Source organism: Alexandromys fortis, unplaced genomic scaffold (assembly GCF_014885135.2).
Source record: "Alexandromys fortis isolate MF-2015 unplaced genomic scaffold, M_Fortis_MF-2015_v1.1 scaffold_57, whole genome shotgun sequence".
Lineage (NCBI taxonomy): Eukaryota > Metazoa > Chordata > Mammalia > Rodentia > Cricetidae > Alexandromys > Alexandromys fortis.
Genome location: NW_026067941.1, coordinates 6,954,057 through 6,964,091, shown reverse-complemented (window position 1 = coordinate 6,964,091; position 10,035 = coordinate 6,954,057). Strand labels below are relative to the sequence as shown.

General features: G+C 42.2%; 1 protein-coding gene across 3 annotated transcripts in view; it reads right to left on the bottom strand.

The window, feature by feature from the left end:
- Positions 1–10,035, bottom strand: part of Ift56 (intraflagellar transport 56) — a 54,236-nt gene that overhangs the window by 24,971 nt on the left and 19,230 nt on the right. For all 3 annotated transcript variants that reach the window (XR_007592853.1, XR_007592852.1, XM_050148118.1), the window contains exons 8-12: positions 9,093–9,167; positions 6,408–6,510; positions 4,630–4,685; positions 3,235–3,288; positions 1,382–1,445 (exon numbers count right to left, since the gene is read on the bottom strand). Coding sequence is in view for 1 of the 3 variants with exons in the window: in XM_050148118.1 (XP_050004075.1) it covers positions 1,382–1,445; positions 3,235–3,288; positions 4,630–4,685; positions 6,408–6,510; positions 9,093–9,167 (352 nt within the window). In the remaining 2 variants the exon portion in view is untranslated. The remainder of the gene's footprint in view (positions 1–1,381; positions 1,446–3,234; positions 3,289–4,629; positions 4,686–6,407; positions 6,511–9,092; positions 9,168–10,035) is intronic.

Genomic DNA, 10,035 nt, shown 5'->3' with positions numbered 1-10,035 from the left:
TATTTATTTATTTATTTATTATGTATACAATATTCTGTCTGTATCCTGCAGGCCAGAAGAGGGCACCAGACCTCATTACAGATGGTTGTGAGCCACCATGTGGTTGCTGGGAATTGAACTCAGGACCTTTGGAAGAGCAGGCAGTGCTCTTAACCGCTGAGCCATCTCTCCAGCCCCTGCTTTGCTTTTTTGATCTTCAGGTTGAATCCCAATATCTATCTCTGGTTTTTTATTATTTGTGCTACATTCCTGTTTTTTTAAAATTTATTCTTACACCACTCTTTTAAAAATTGTACTTATTTTTTATGTGTATGAGTGTTTTGCCTAAACTTATATCTGTGGATCACATATGTATTCCTGGTTCCCATAGAGGCCAGAAAAGGACATCCATTCCCTGGGACTGGAATTAGTTGTCATGTGGGTACTGAGAATTGAATTCGGATCTTCTGTAAGAACCAGACAGTGCTCTTAACTGATAGGCCATTTCTCTAGCCCATAACCTTTTTTTTCCCTCCCAAGACAGGGTTTCTCTGTGTAGCCCTCCCTCGCTGTCCTGGAACTCACTCTGTAGATCAGGCTGGCCTCGAACTCACAGAGATCTCCTGAGAACTAGGATTAAAGGCATGCACCATCACTGCCTAGCCCCGCCCCCCTTTTAAACTAACCTACTTTTGTTTTTAATTATGTGCACGTGTGCATGCAGATACCTATGAAGTCCAGAAAGGAATACTGGATCCTTTGGAGCTGGAGTTACAGGCAGTTGTGAACCACCTGAGTGGGTGCTGGGAATTGAATTTGAATCCTCTGTAAGAGCAGCAAATGTTCTTAACCACTAACATGTTCAAAGGGGATAATTCTTTTTTTCTTTTCTTTTTTTTTTTTTTTAGAAACAGGGTTTTTCTATAGCTTTGCATCCTGTCCTGGAACTAGCTCTTGTAGATCAGGCTGGCCTCAAACTCACAGAGATCTGTGCATGTGCCACTACCGCCCAGCTAAAAGGGATAATTCTAATATTTTATTTTATTGTTGTGTTTATTTGTGTGTCATTGTTGCAACAGTTTCCTATATACCAGGCTGGTTCTCACGGTGGAGCAAGGTTTTCTTAAACTTCTGATCATCCTGTCTCTGTCTTCTGAGGGCTAGAATTATAGGTATCAGCTATCATGTGCACTTTGTGTGGTGCTAGAGATCAAACCCAAGAGCTTGTGAGTGCTAGGTGAGCATGCTACAAAATGAGCTACATCCTCAGCCTTCCTCTCCGGTTCCAACCCCTTGTTTCATATTGAGAAGCATGACATGTCCCTCGACAGTCAGACTCCACTAGTCAATCTCGCCCAACTCCAATTATAAATTGTTTTCAAAAGGACAGATTGTGACATACCGCATTCACTAGCTGATCCTCCCACCAACTGGAAAAACTGCTGGGCAATTTTCATATGATCCCTCTGCAAAACAGAACAGAACAGATAGAGAGGAAAAGAGCACAAATATTTTATTTGTATTATACTTAAGATTACAATGCACTTTCCTGTATGTCATTTAACAAATATCCTTGTTTTAAATCATGCTCAAGTTCTTATTAGCTTATTATTACAAGCACCAAGAAATTTTGTGAAAACTTAGAGTCAATTAGAGAAGAAGAATCCAACCTTGAAATTTCACCCTAAAACCCTTGCATTAAATAAATTAATTACCACATTCAATAAATATGTAACACACTCTCTGACTGTGCCTGAACTTTGTACAGAAGCCATAGGCATAACAAGGATCATTAGACTTATTTATTTATGCAATAAATATTTGCTGCCTACATGGAGAGATCTAGAGATGAAAGTCGTTATTGTATTCTTTGTTTCATAAAGAACTTTTTTTTAAATATTTCTTTTTTTTCTTTTTTTAAAAAATATTTATTTATTTTATATATACAATATTCTGTCTGTGTGTATGCCTTCAGGCCAGAAGAGGGCACCAGACCTCATTACAGATGGTTGTGAGCCAGCATGTGGTTGCTGGGAATTGAACTCAGGGCCTCTGGAAGAGCAGGCAGTGCTCCCAACCGCTGAGCCATCTCTCCAGCCCCATTAAGAACTTAATATGCAACATTAACATGGATAGAAACCTTAGTTTATCTGTCTGCCTGTCTGTTGCTGAGAAAGGGCTGCACTATAAATCTCAGGGTGTCCTTGAACTTGAGATCCTCTTGCCTTGGCCTCCCAAGTCTGTAGTTATAGGTATCTGCCACCATGCCCAACAGCAGCCTAACTTTAGACTGCTTTCTTAGTTATATGAAGCTCTTTAGTTGGGCAGTGGCGGCACATGACTTTAAACCCACTACTCCAGAAGCAGGGGGATCTCTGAGTTTGAGGCCAGCCTGGCCTACAGAGAGCGTTTCAGCACAAATCCTATCAATAAAAACAAACAAAAAACAAAACCAAAAAAGAAGAAAAAAAGAACGAAGGAAGAAGAAGAAGGAGGAGGAAGAGGATGAGGAGGAGCAGCAGCAGCAGCAGCAGCTCACTAAGCTTTGGGGGAGGCTGAAGACTGAAGATTGGTATGAATTCAAGGCCATCCTGGGGATATAGTATTTGAGACCCTGTCTCTTAAAACCAAAAGACCCTATCTCATGAAACCAAAATTAAAAAACAAAACAAAACAAAACAGCTTTTTTAGAAAAGATGGGGGCATATCCCCAGTACCTTAAAAGCTTTTCTAAAGAAAGAATTTTTCCTAATCCCAGCACTCGGGAGGCAGAGGCAGGCGGATCTCTGTGAGTTCGAGACCAGCCTGGTCTACAAGAGCTAGTTCCAGGACAGGCTCCAAAGCTNAAAAAAAAAAAAAAAAAAAAAGAATTTTTCCCATTTTCTAGGTACCAAATCCATTTTCTGTGTTCATCAGTAAAGAGATGACCATATTACATTGGGGCTCTTTGAAACAAAATAGCAAGTTTTATGGACTAAAGCTAAAAATCTCTACATAATAGAACTGTTTTTTGCAGGGATCCTGGACTTGAGGGTTTAAAGAATTATAAGAAACTGAAGGACCAAGGATATGTCTCAAAGCAAGTATATACCTAGCACAGGGTTTGCTTCCTAGCACCCCACCCCCAACAATAAAAGTACAAGGACCTGCAGAAGAACGCAGTGATTGTAAGCTTGCCATTGGTTGCACATCCATTCCAGTTTTTACATAACCAGAACTTGGCAAAGTATGGATTGCTAATGATTTCATACTCACCGAACCCATTTCCTGGCCAAGGGCTGCATTAACAACTCCCTTGAGAATGTATTCCTGGAAAACACAATCACGCCATAAATCAATTGTGTGGGATTTCCTGGTGGCCCCTTGACCAACTCTACTCTACCTGCTATGAAATCCCTGTCCCTGCTCTACCCCTGGCTTATGGAAGGAAGCGGAGTTTGGTTTGACTTCTAGCAGGCAAGTGCTCATAGAGAAGAGTTTATCATTGTAAAAGCTCAGTCCTAAGTAGAAACACATGGGAAATGGCTCAGACAGCAAAGGACTTACCATGTAGCATGAGAACCCCAGTTCAATCCCCCAGGCCCCACAGAAATTGTAATCCCACTCCTAGAGAGATGAAAACAGGCAGATTTCTGGGGCTTGATAGGCAAGCCAGGCTCACCTAGTCAGTGAGCCCCTGCCAGTGGGAGACCTTGTCTCAAAGAACAGCGGAGACACTGCTTGGGGGAAAATGACTACTACCCGTATGTCATTCCCTCTCTCCAGGGTCACAATAAGTACGCTTTGGCCCTTTCCCTGAACATCTGATACTTTCTCTTTCGGTGGCCTGTGGCCTCATCTGTACCCTATTTTTTTCAGTCTTGGCTCAAAATTTTAATAATGCTTTCCTTAGAAATATCATTAACTCATTAAGAGGGCTCATTCTAGGTAGCCTTTAGTGCCCTTGAGAAAAAGACTTGTTTAGGTTCTATCCAGTTGGGAAGTGTTTTATATTCAGATTGTTTTCCTGTCTTTTGTTTCTTCTTTTTTTTTTTTAACATTTATTCAGTGTGTGTTGTGCACGTGTGTGTTTATGGGTGTGTGTGCATGTACACGCTATAGCATGCGTGTGGAGGTCAGAGGAAAAGTGTGGGATTTGTCACTTTCCTTCTACCATGTGGATTCCAGGGACTGAACTCAGGTCGTCAGGCTTGATGGCAGGAGCTTTTACCCACTAAGCCATCTTGCTGGCCTCATGCAGTCTTGTACTCAGTGAAGGGATGCTTACTATGTACTTAGCACACAGTTCCTGACTGCAGGGAGTGAGCAGCTTACTGAGGGAAGAGAGACAAGCTGCAGACACCAATATTAGAGACAAGTTAGGAGTTGTTTATTCCATTAGTACTATAGATGTAAATTTTTTAAAACAGATTTTAATATTTTCAAACTTTAGACCTTTTTAGGAATAAAATAGATATTAAGGAACTTGAGCCACATTAAAAAAAAAACAAAGTCCAGAAAAATCACTGTCATCCTGAAGTCCCCCCAAGCCATTGATAGTCTTCCTGGACACTACAGCGGGACTCTTCTCTGCTGCACCCTACAGCTATGGCCTGTAGTGCTGCTCTCTGCAGCCCATGGCTAACGGAAGTGCATGGCACCTCCACTTACCTGAGGCGTCGTAGGCTCCAGATCCTTGATTAAGCTATAAGCTTCCTGTACGTCGTCTGCAATGTAAAGAGTCAGTCAGTCATTAGATAAGCTTGTGCTACATGAGCTTGCTGCAGCCGTTCCTAGAGAACTGGAGTCTGCAGCATTCAGACAGTCACACAAAGTAGGGGACAGCTTAGGAATAGAGTGCTTTTACAGCCTGTGCAAGGCCACACACGTGTGTGTACACACAAACACACACACAGAAAATGTGATGTTTTACTTGACCTTTAATTCTCTATCAAGTTGAAGGCTGTGTAGTTATCCTAAAGAAAACAGATATTTTTCTTCTCAAAAAATGCATGTGTGTATATGCATGTGCATGTGCGAATATGTGTGAAGGCCAGAGGACAACCCAGCCTGGAGCTGGAACCCAGGTCCTCCTGGCTTTCAAAGTAAGCACTTTATGGACTGAGCTGTGCCCTGACCCAAGAAAACAATTATCTTTAGAAAACTCACACTGAACCACAAGACACATAAAAAATGCTCAAATTAAGACTCCAGACTGGGCCAGGCATGGTGGCACACACTTCTAATTCCAGTACTCAGGAGACAGAGGCAGGCAGATCTGTGTGTTCAAGGCCAGCCTGGTCTACATAGTTCTAAGATAGCCAGAGCTGTTACACAGAGGAATCCTAGCTTCAAAAACAAAAAGTCCCCTTCCTTTTTTTCTAAAAGAAGTATGTATTCCATACACAAGAGTGAAATAGCAATGGCTGTCCTGGAACTCTTTGTGCAGAACAGGCTGGCTTTGAGTTCTCAAAGAGCCATATGCTTCTGCCTTCAAAGTGGAGGGATCAAAGTCATGTGCTACCGCCCCAGCATAAAAAGTATGTAATCTGTAGGCTTTGGAGGTTCTATAATTTGTTTTTGTTTATACTAGAAATTTTTCACAAAATAATTTGTAAAATATATTCACTTTTTCATTAATTCATATCTATAACCAAATTTCTTTTTGCTTATCTGTCATATAGAGGGGACTGTTTGTAATACATGTTCCCACAAAATACACGTTTTTCTCAGTAAGGAGGCATAAGTTGCCTGGTTTGCCTCTACCATGAACCGAAAAGGCTGCACTGCTGGTTTAAGGCCCGTGGCCAAGCGCCCTTCTCTGCTAAGTTCTGGAAGAGCTGCTCCAGGAACCAGGCACCTCTCACTGGATTCCTGCACTCCAGAGAAGAGATGCAGCCACCGTGAGGAAATATAAAAGCTGAGAGTTTTTTTTTTTAACTTTTTTTAAAAAATATTTTTATGGTATATTTAACATTATTTTTATGTGCATTGGTATGAAGGTGTCAGATCCCCTGCAACTGGATAGTAGACAGTTGTGGGTAGCCATGTGGGTGCTGGGAATTGAACCCGGGTCCTCTGGAAGAACAGTCAGTGCTCTTAACCACTGAGCCATCTCTCCAGCAACCAAAAGCTGAGAGTTTTAAAGCAAACAAAAAACACAAGAAAATGTGAATGTACATTTTCATAAAACGCAAACAAGAAAAATTAAAATTAGAGGGAGAAAAACATTGAAGACCCCACGGGAACTCGACAGAGGACAGAAGAGTAAAGAGAAGAGCAGGGTGAGGAAGAAGAGGCACAGCTCATGAGTGCCATGAAATCTGTTCACGACACTGTTGCAAATACGTATTTGGAAGTGTGTGTAGAATGTAAACAACTGATTCAATCAGATTAAATATTCAAAAATATTTTTCTTCCTAAGTCAGAGCACGACAAGTTTTCCTTACCTTGGCGAAGGTAGTAAATCACTAGGTTTAGCCTAGCTTCAGGAATGACGTCAACCAGGGGAGGTAAAACCTGCAAAGCCCCCTCGCCTCCTCGGAAAACAACCTGCATAGAGAGAGTGTTCTGTAGCAGCACAGGAGCACATGGTCACCATAGAGACAGTGTACTGTAACAGCACAGGCGCACAGGGCCACCATAGAGACAGTGTACTGTAACAGCACAGGCGCACACGGTCACCACTGGAAACGCTAAGGAGCCTGGGGTGGTGACAGAAGGAGAGAACTAATGCCCACAATAGTCCTCTGACTACCACATGCATGCCACGGTACACATGCTTACTGTGTACACATGCACACACAATAAATCAGTTAATAAATATGGCTAAAAAATTGATAAGAAAATGATGAGAAGACAGACAACTTGAGTTCAATCTCTAGGACTCATTCTTTTTTCTTTTTTGTTTTTTTTGAGACAGGGTTTCTCTGTGTTATCTCTGGCTGTCCTGGAACTCACTCTGTAGACCAGGCTGGTCTCAAACTCACAGAGATCCACCTGTCTCTGCTTTCCTGAGTGCTGGGATGAAAGGCATGTACCACCACTGCCTGGCTAGTACCTACATTCTTAATTCCAGAAGGTTGTTCTCTGACCACCACAAGTTCACATGTGCACCATGAAAACACATACCCATACATACACACAGAAATGGAATAAAACATTTAAAACAATTTGTCCACACAGCCTAGCAAATGTTCAGACCGTGGTAAACTGTCTATAAATACACTGAAACTAAGGTTATCAGGCACGGACTACATAATTTTACCCTCAGAATAGTCATGTTGATCATTTTTTCTGGTTCCTTTTTCTGTCCCTTCCTTTAACAAGGGGACTTCATCTGCTCCCTTGATCTTATCGCTTCAAACTCCATCTGACTCCGGTTCTCCATTAACCACTGTATCTTCAGTCTTCCCAAAGCAGCAGCCCCACTTCTCAGCTTGAAGCACACACACATACAAGGGTTTTTGTTCTCTTGTCAAATCTCTACTTGGTTCCTTTGTTCCCTCTGGAGAATGCCCTATTTTTTCCTTTCAATGGTAAACTTCAAAAGCTGTGGTTAACTGCTAATTTCCTCTTACCCTGTCACTCCTCAGCATCCCCCAAATTTGTGTTTGCTCCCAGCACCCTAGTGAAGTTACTCTCAAGAGTCACAAATGTACCCCTTCAACTAAAGGATTTTTTGGTGTTCCATGCTTTTGTTGATCCATGCTTCTCTGTGGTTTGACACTGCAGGTTTTAAGAGGGTGGTAAAAACCACACCACCACTGGCAGTATTCCATCAGATGGTGGGGTTACACAGAAAAGCTAAAAACAAGACGGCTCAGCAGGCAGGCTGGGGTCACTACACACTGAACACCCCTAAGAACTGGAATTTTGAGTACTGCTGTTGATGCCATGAGTGTAAAAGTCTATACATGGCCTCAAAGAATAGGCTTGGCTGAGTACAGTGACATATGCCTTTAATGTCAGCAGTGGAGAGGCAAAAACAGATGGCTCTCTAAGAGTTCCAGGCCAGCTTGGTCTATGGCGAGGTCCAGGCCTGCCTGGTCTATGGCAAGTTCCAGGCCTGCCTGGTCTATACAGAGTTCTAGGCCAGCCTGGTCTATGGAGAGTTCCAGGCCAGCCTGGTCTAAACAGAGTTCCAAGGCCAGCCTGTATATGGGGAGTTCCAGGTCAACCTGATCTATACAGAGTTCCAGTCCAGCTTGTTCTATACAGAGTTCCAGGTCAGCTAGGGCTATGTAGTGAGATCTTGTCTCAATAGGAAAAGGAGGAGGAAGAGGAAACAAACAAAGCCATTAAAGAAGCTGTAGTTTTTGTTACCACTGTATTCAGATGAGGAGGCTGACTCATCATACAAAATCATTTGCTTAGTGCTCCAGGTACGTGACTTGGGAGCACACAGTCTGCATCTCATTATGTTGCATGACTGGTAGAATACAACTTCATCCGAGCTTAGATTTATTTTAAGCAATGGTCATCATGGTCTAGCCCTATACCATTGCTCACCCAGCTTTACCCTCCACTCCCTCTAGACTACTACTCTGTACAATCATCCCTGGTCATCTTACACACGTCACACTTGCTCTAGATTCATACCCTATCTAGATTAGAATGAACCCTCGAAAACTCAGCCAATCTTCAAGGATTAAACAATTGTCCCCATTATTCTAATACATGAGGATATGTTCCTCTGGTCCCCCAAGGACAAGGGACACTTGGGTCTGCCTTGCTTTGCTCTTCTTTCCAAACATTCTGCCCTCCTAATAAGAGGTTCCCCAAGGAAAGAGACTGGTGTTAGAAATTCATTTCATCCCTTTTCACAATAATGAGGCATTCCTTGGAGTAGCGCAATATTTGCTGGGGAATCTCCTTTTTTTTTTTTCTTTTTTTTTTTTTTTTTTTCCGAGACAGGGTTTCTCTGTAGCTTTGGAGCCTGTCCTGGAACTAGCTCTTGTAGCCCAGGCTGGTTTCAAACTCACAGAGATCTGTCTGCCTCTGTCTCCTGAATGCTGGGATTAAAGGCATGTGCCACCACCACCCAGCTGGAATCTCCTTTTATTCATCTTTAATTGCTGTGATGTACCAAATAAAACAGGACTCAAGTCAATCAAGATGGGAACCTTACTCACCAGATTGTGCCTGATGAGTTCTTTTGCAAATTCAAAGGGTGAAGAGGCATTGTCCATCAAGCTTTTGAGTTCTGCCTGAAATATAAAAAGGAAAGACATATCAAATAATAAGCATATAGTTCTTATTTTTTAGGATTTACTTTGTTATTATATTTATTTATTTTTGATTTATTTTTGTTCTCTCTATGCAGTCCTGACTGTCCTGGAACTTGCTATATATACCAGGCTGAACTTGAATTTACAGAGATCCGCCTGCCTCTGCCTCCTGATGCTGGGATTAAAGGCGTGCGCCACCACACCTAGCTTATTATTCTCTTAAATTATGTATATGTGTGTGCATCTCTGTGTGGATGTGTGCATGTGAGTATGGGTACTCCCTAAGGCCAGAGTATCAGAAACCTCTGGAGCTGGAGTTATAGGTGGTTGTGAATCATCCAACATGGGCTTTGGGAACTAAACTCAGGTCCTCTGCAAGAGCAGTATATGTTTTCAATCATTGATCAATCTCTCCAGCCTCAAGGGTATATAGTTCTTATGTCACATATCTATATAATGCTTTATAGTTTACAAAGAGTATAACATGCTATTTCACTTGATCCTTGGGGCTCTCAGTCAATATAATTACTATTATCCACATTTTACAGATGACATCATTTATTTATTTGTTTGTTTGGCTTTGGTTCTTTGAGGCAAAGTTTCTCTGTAGTTTTGAAGCCTGTCCTAGAACTAGCTCTTGTAGCCCAGGCTGGCCTCGAACTCACAGAGACCTGTCTGCCTCTGCCTTCTGAGTGCTGAGATTAAAGCCATGTGCCACCACCGCCCGGCTGACATCATTGACTCATTAATGAAAGTTAAGTGTTTTGGAGGCTGGGGTTGTAGCTCTGTAGCATGTTTGCCTAGCATGCAAGAAGCCCTGAGTTTGATCCTGAGCACCTCATAACTG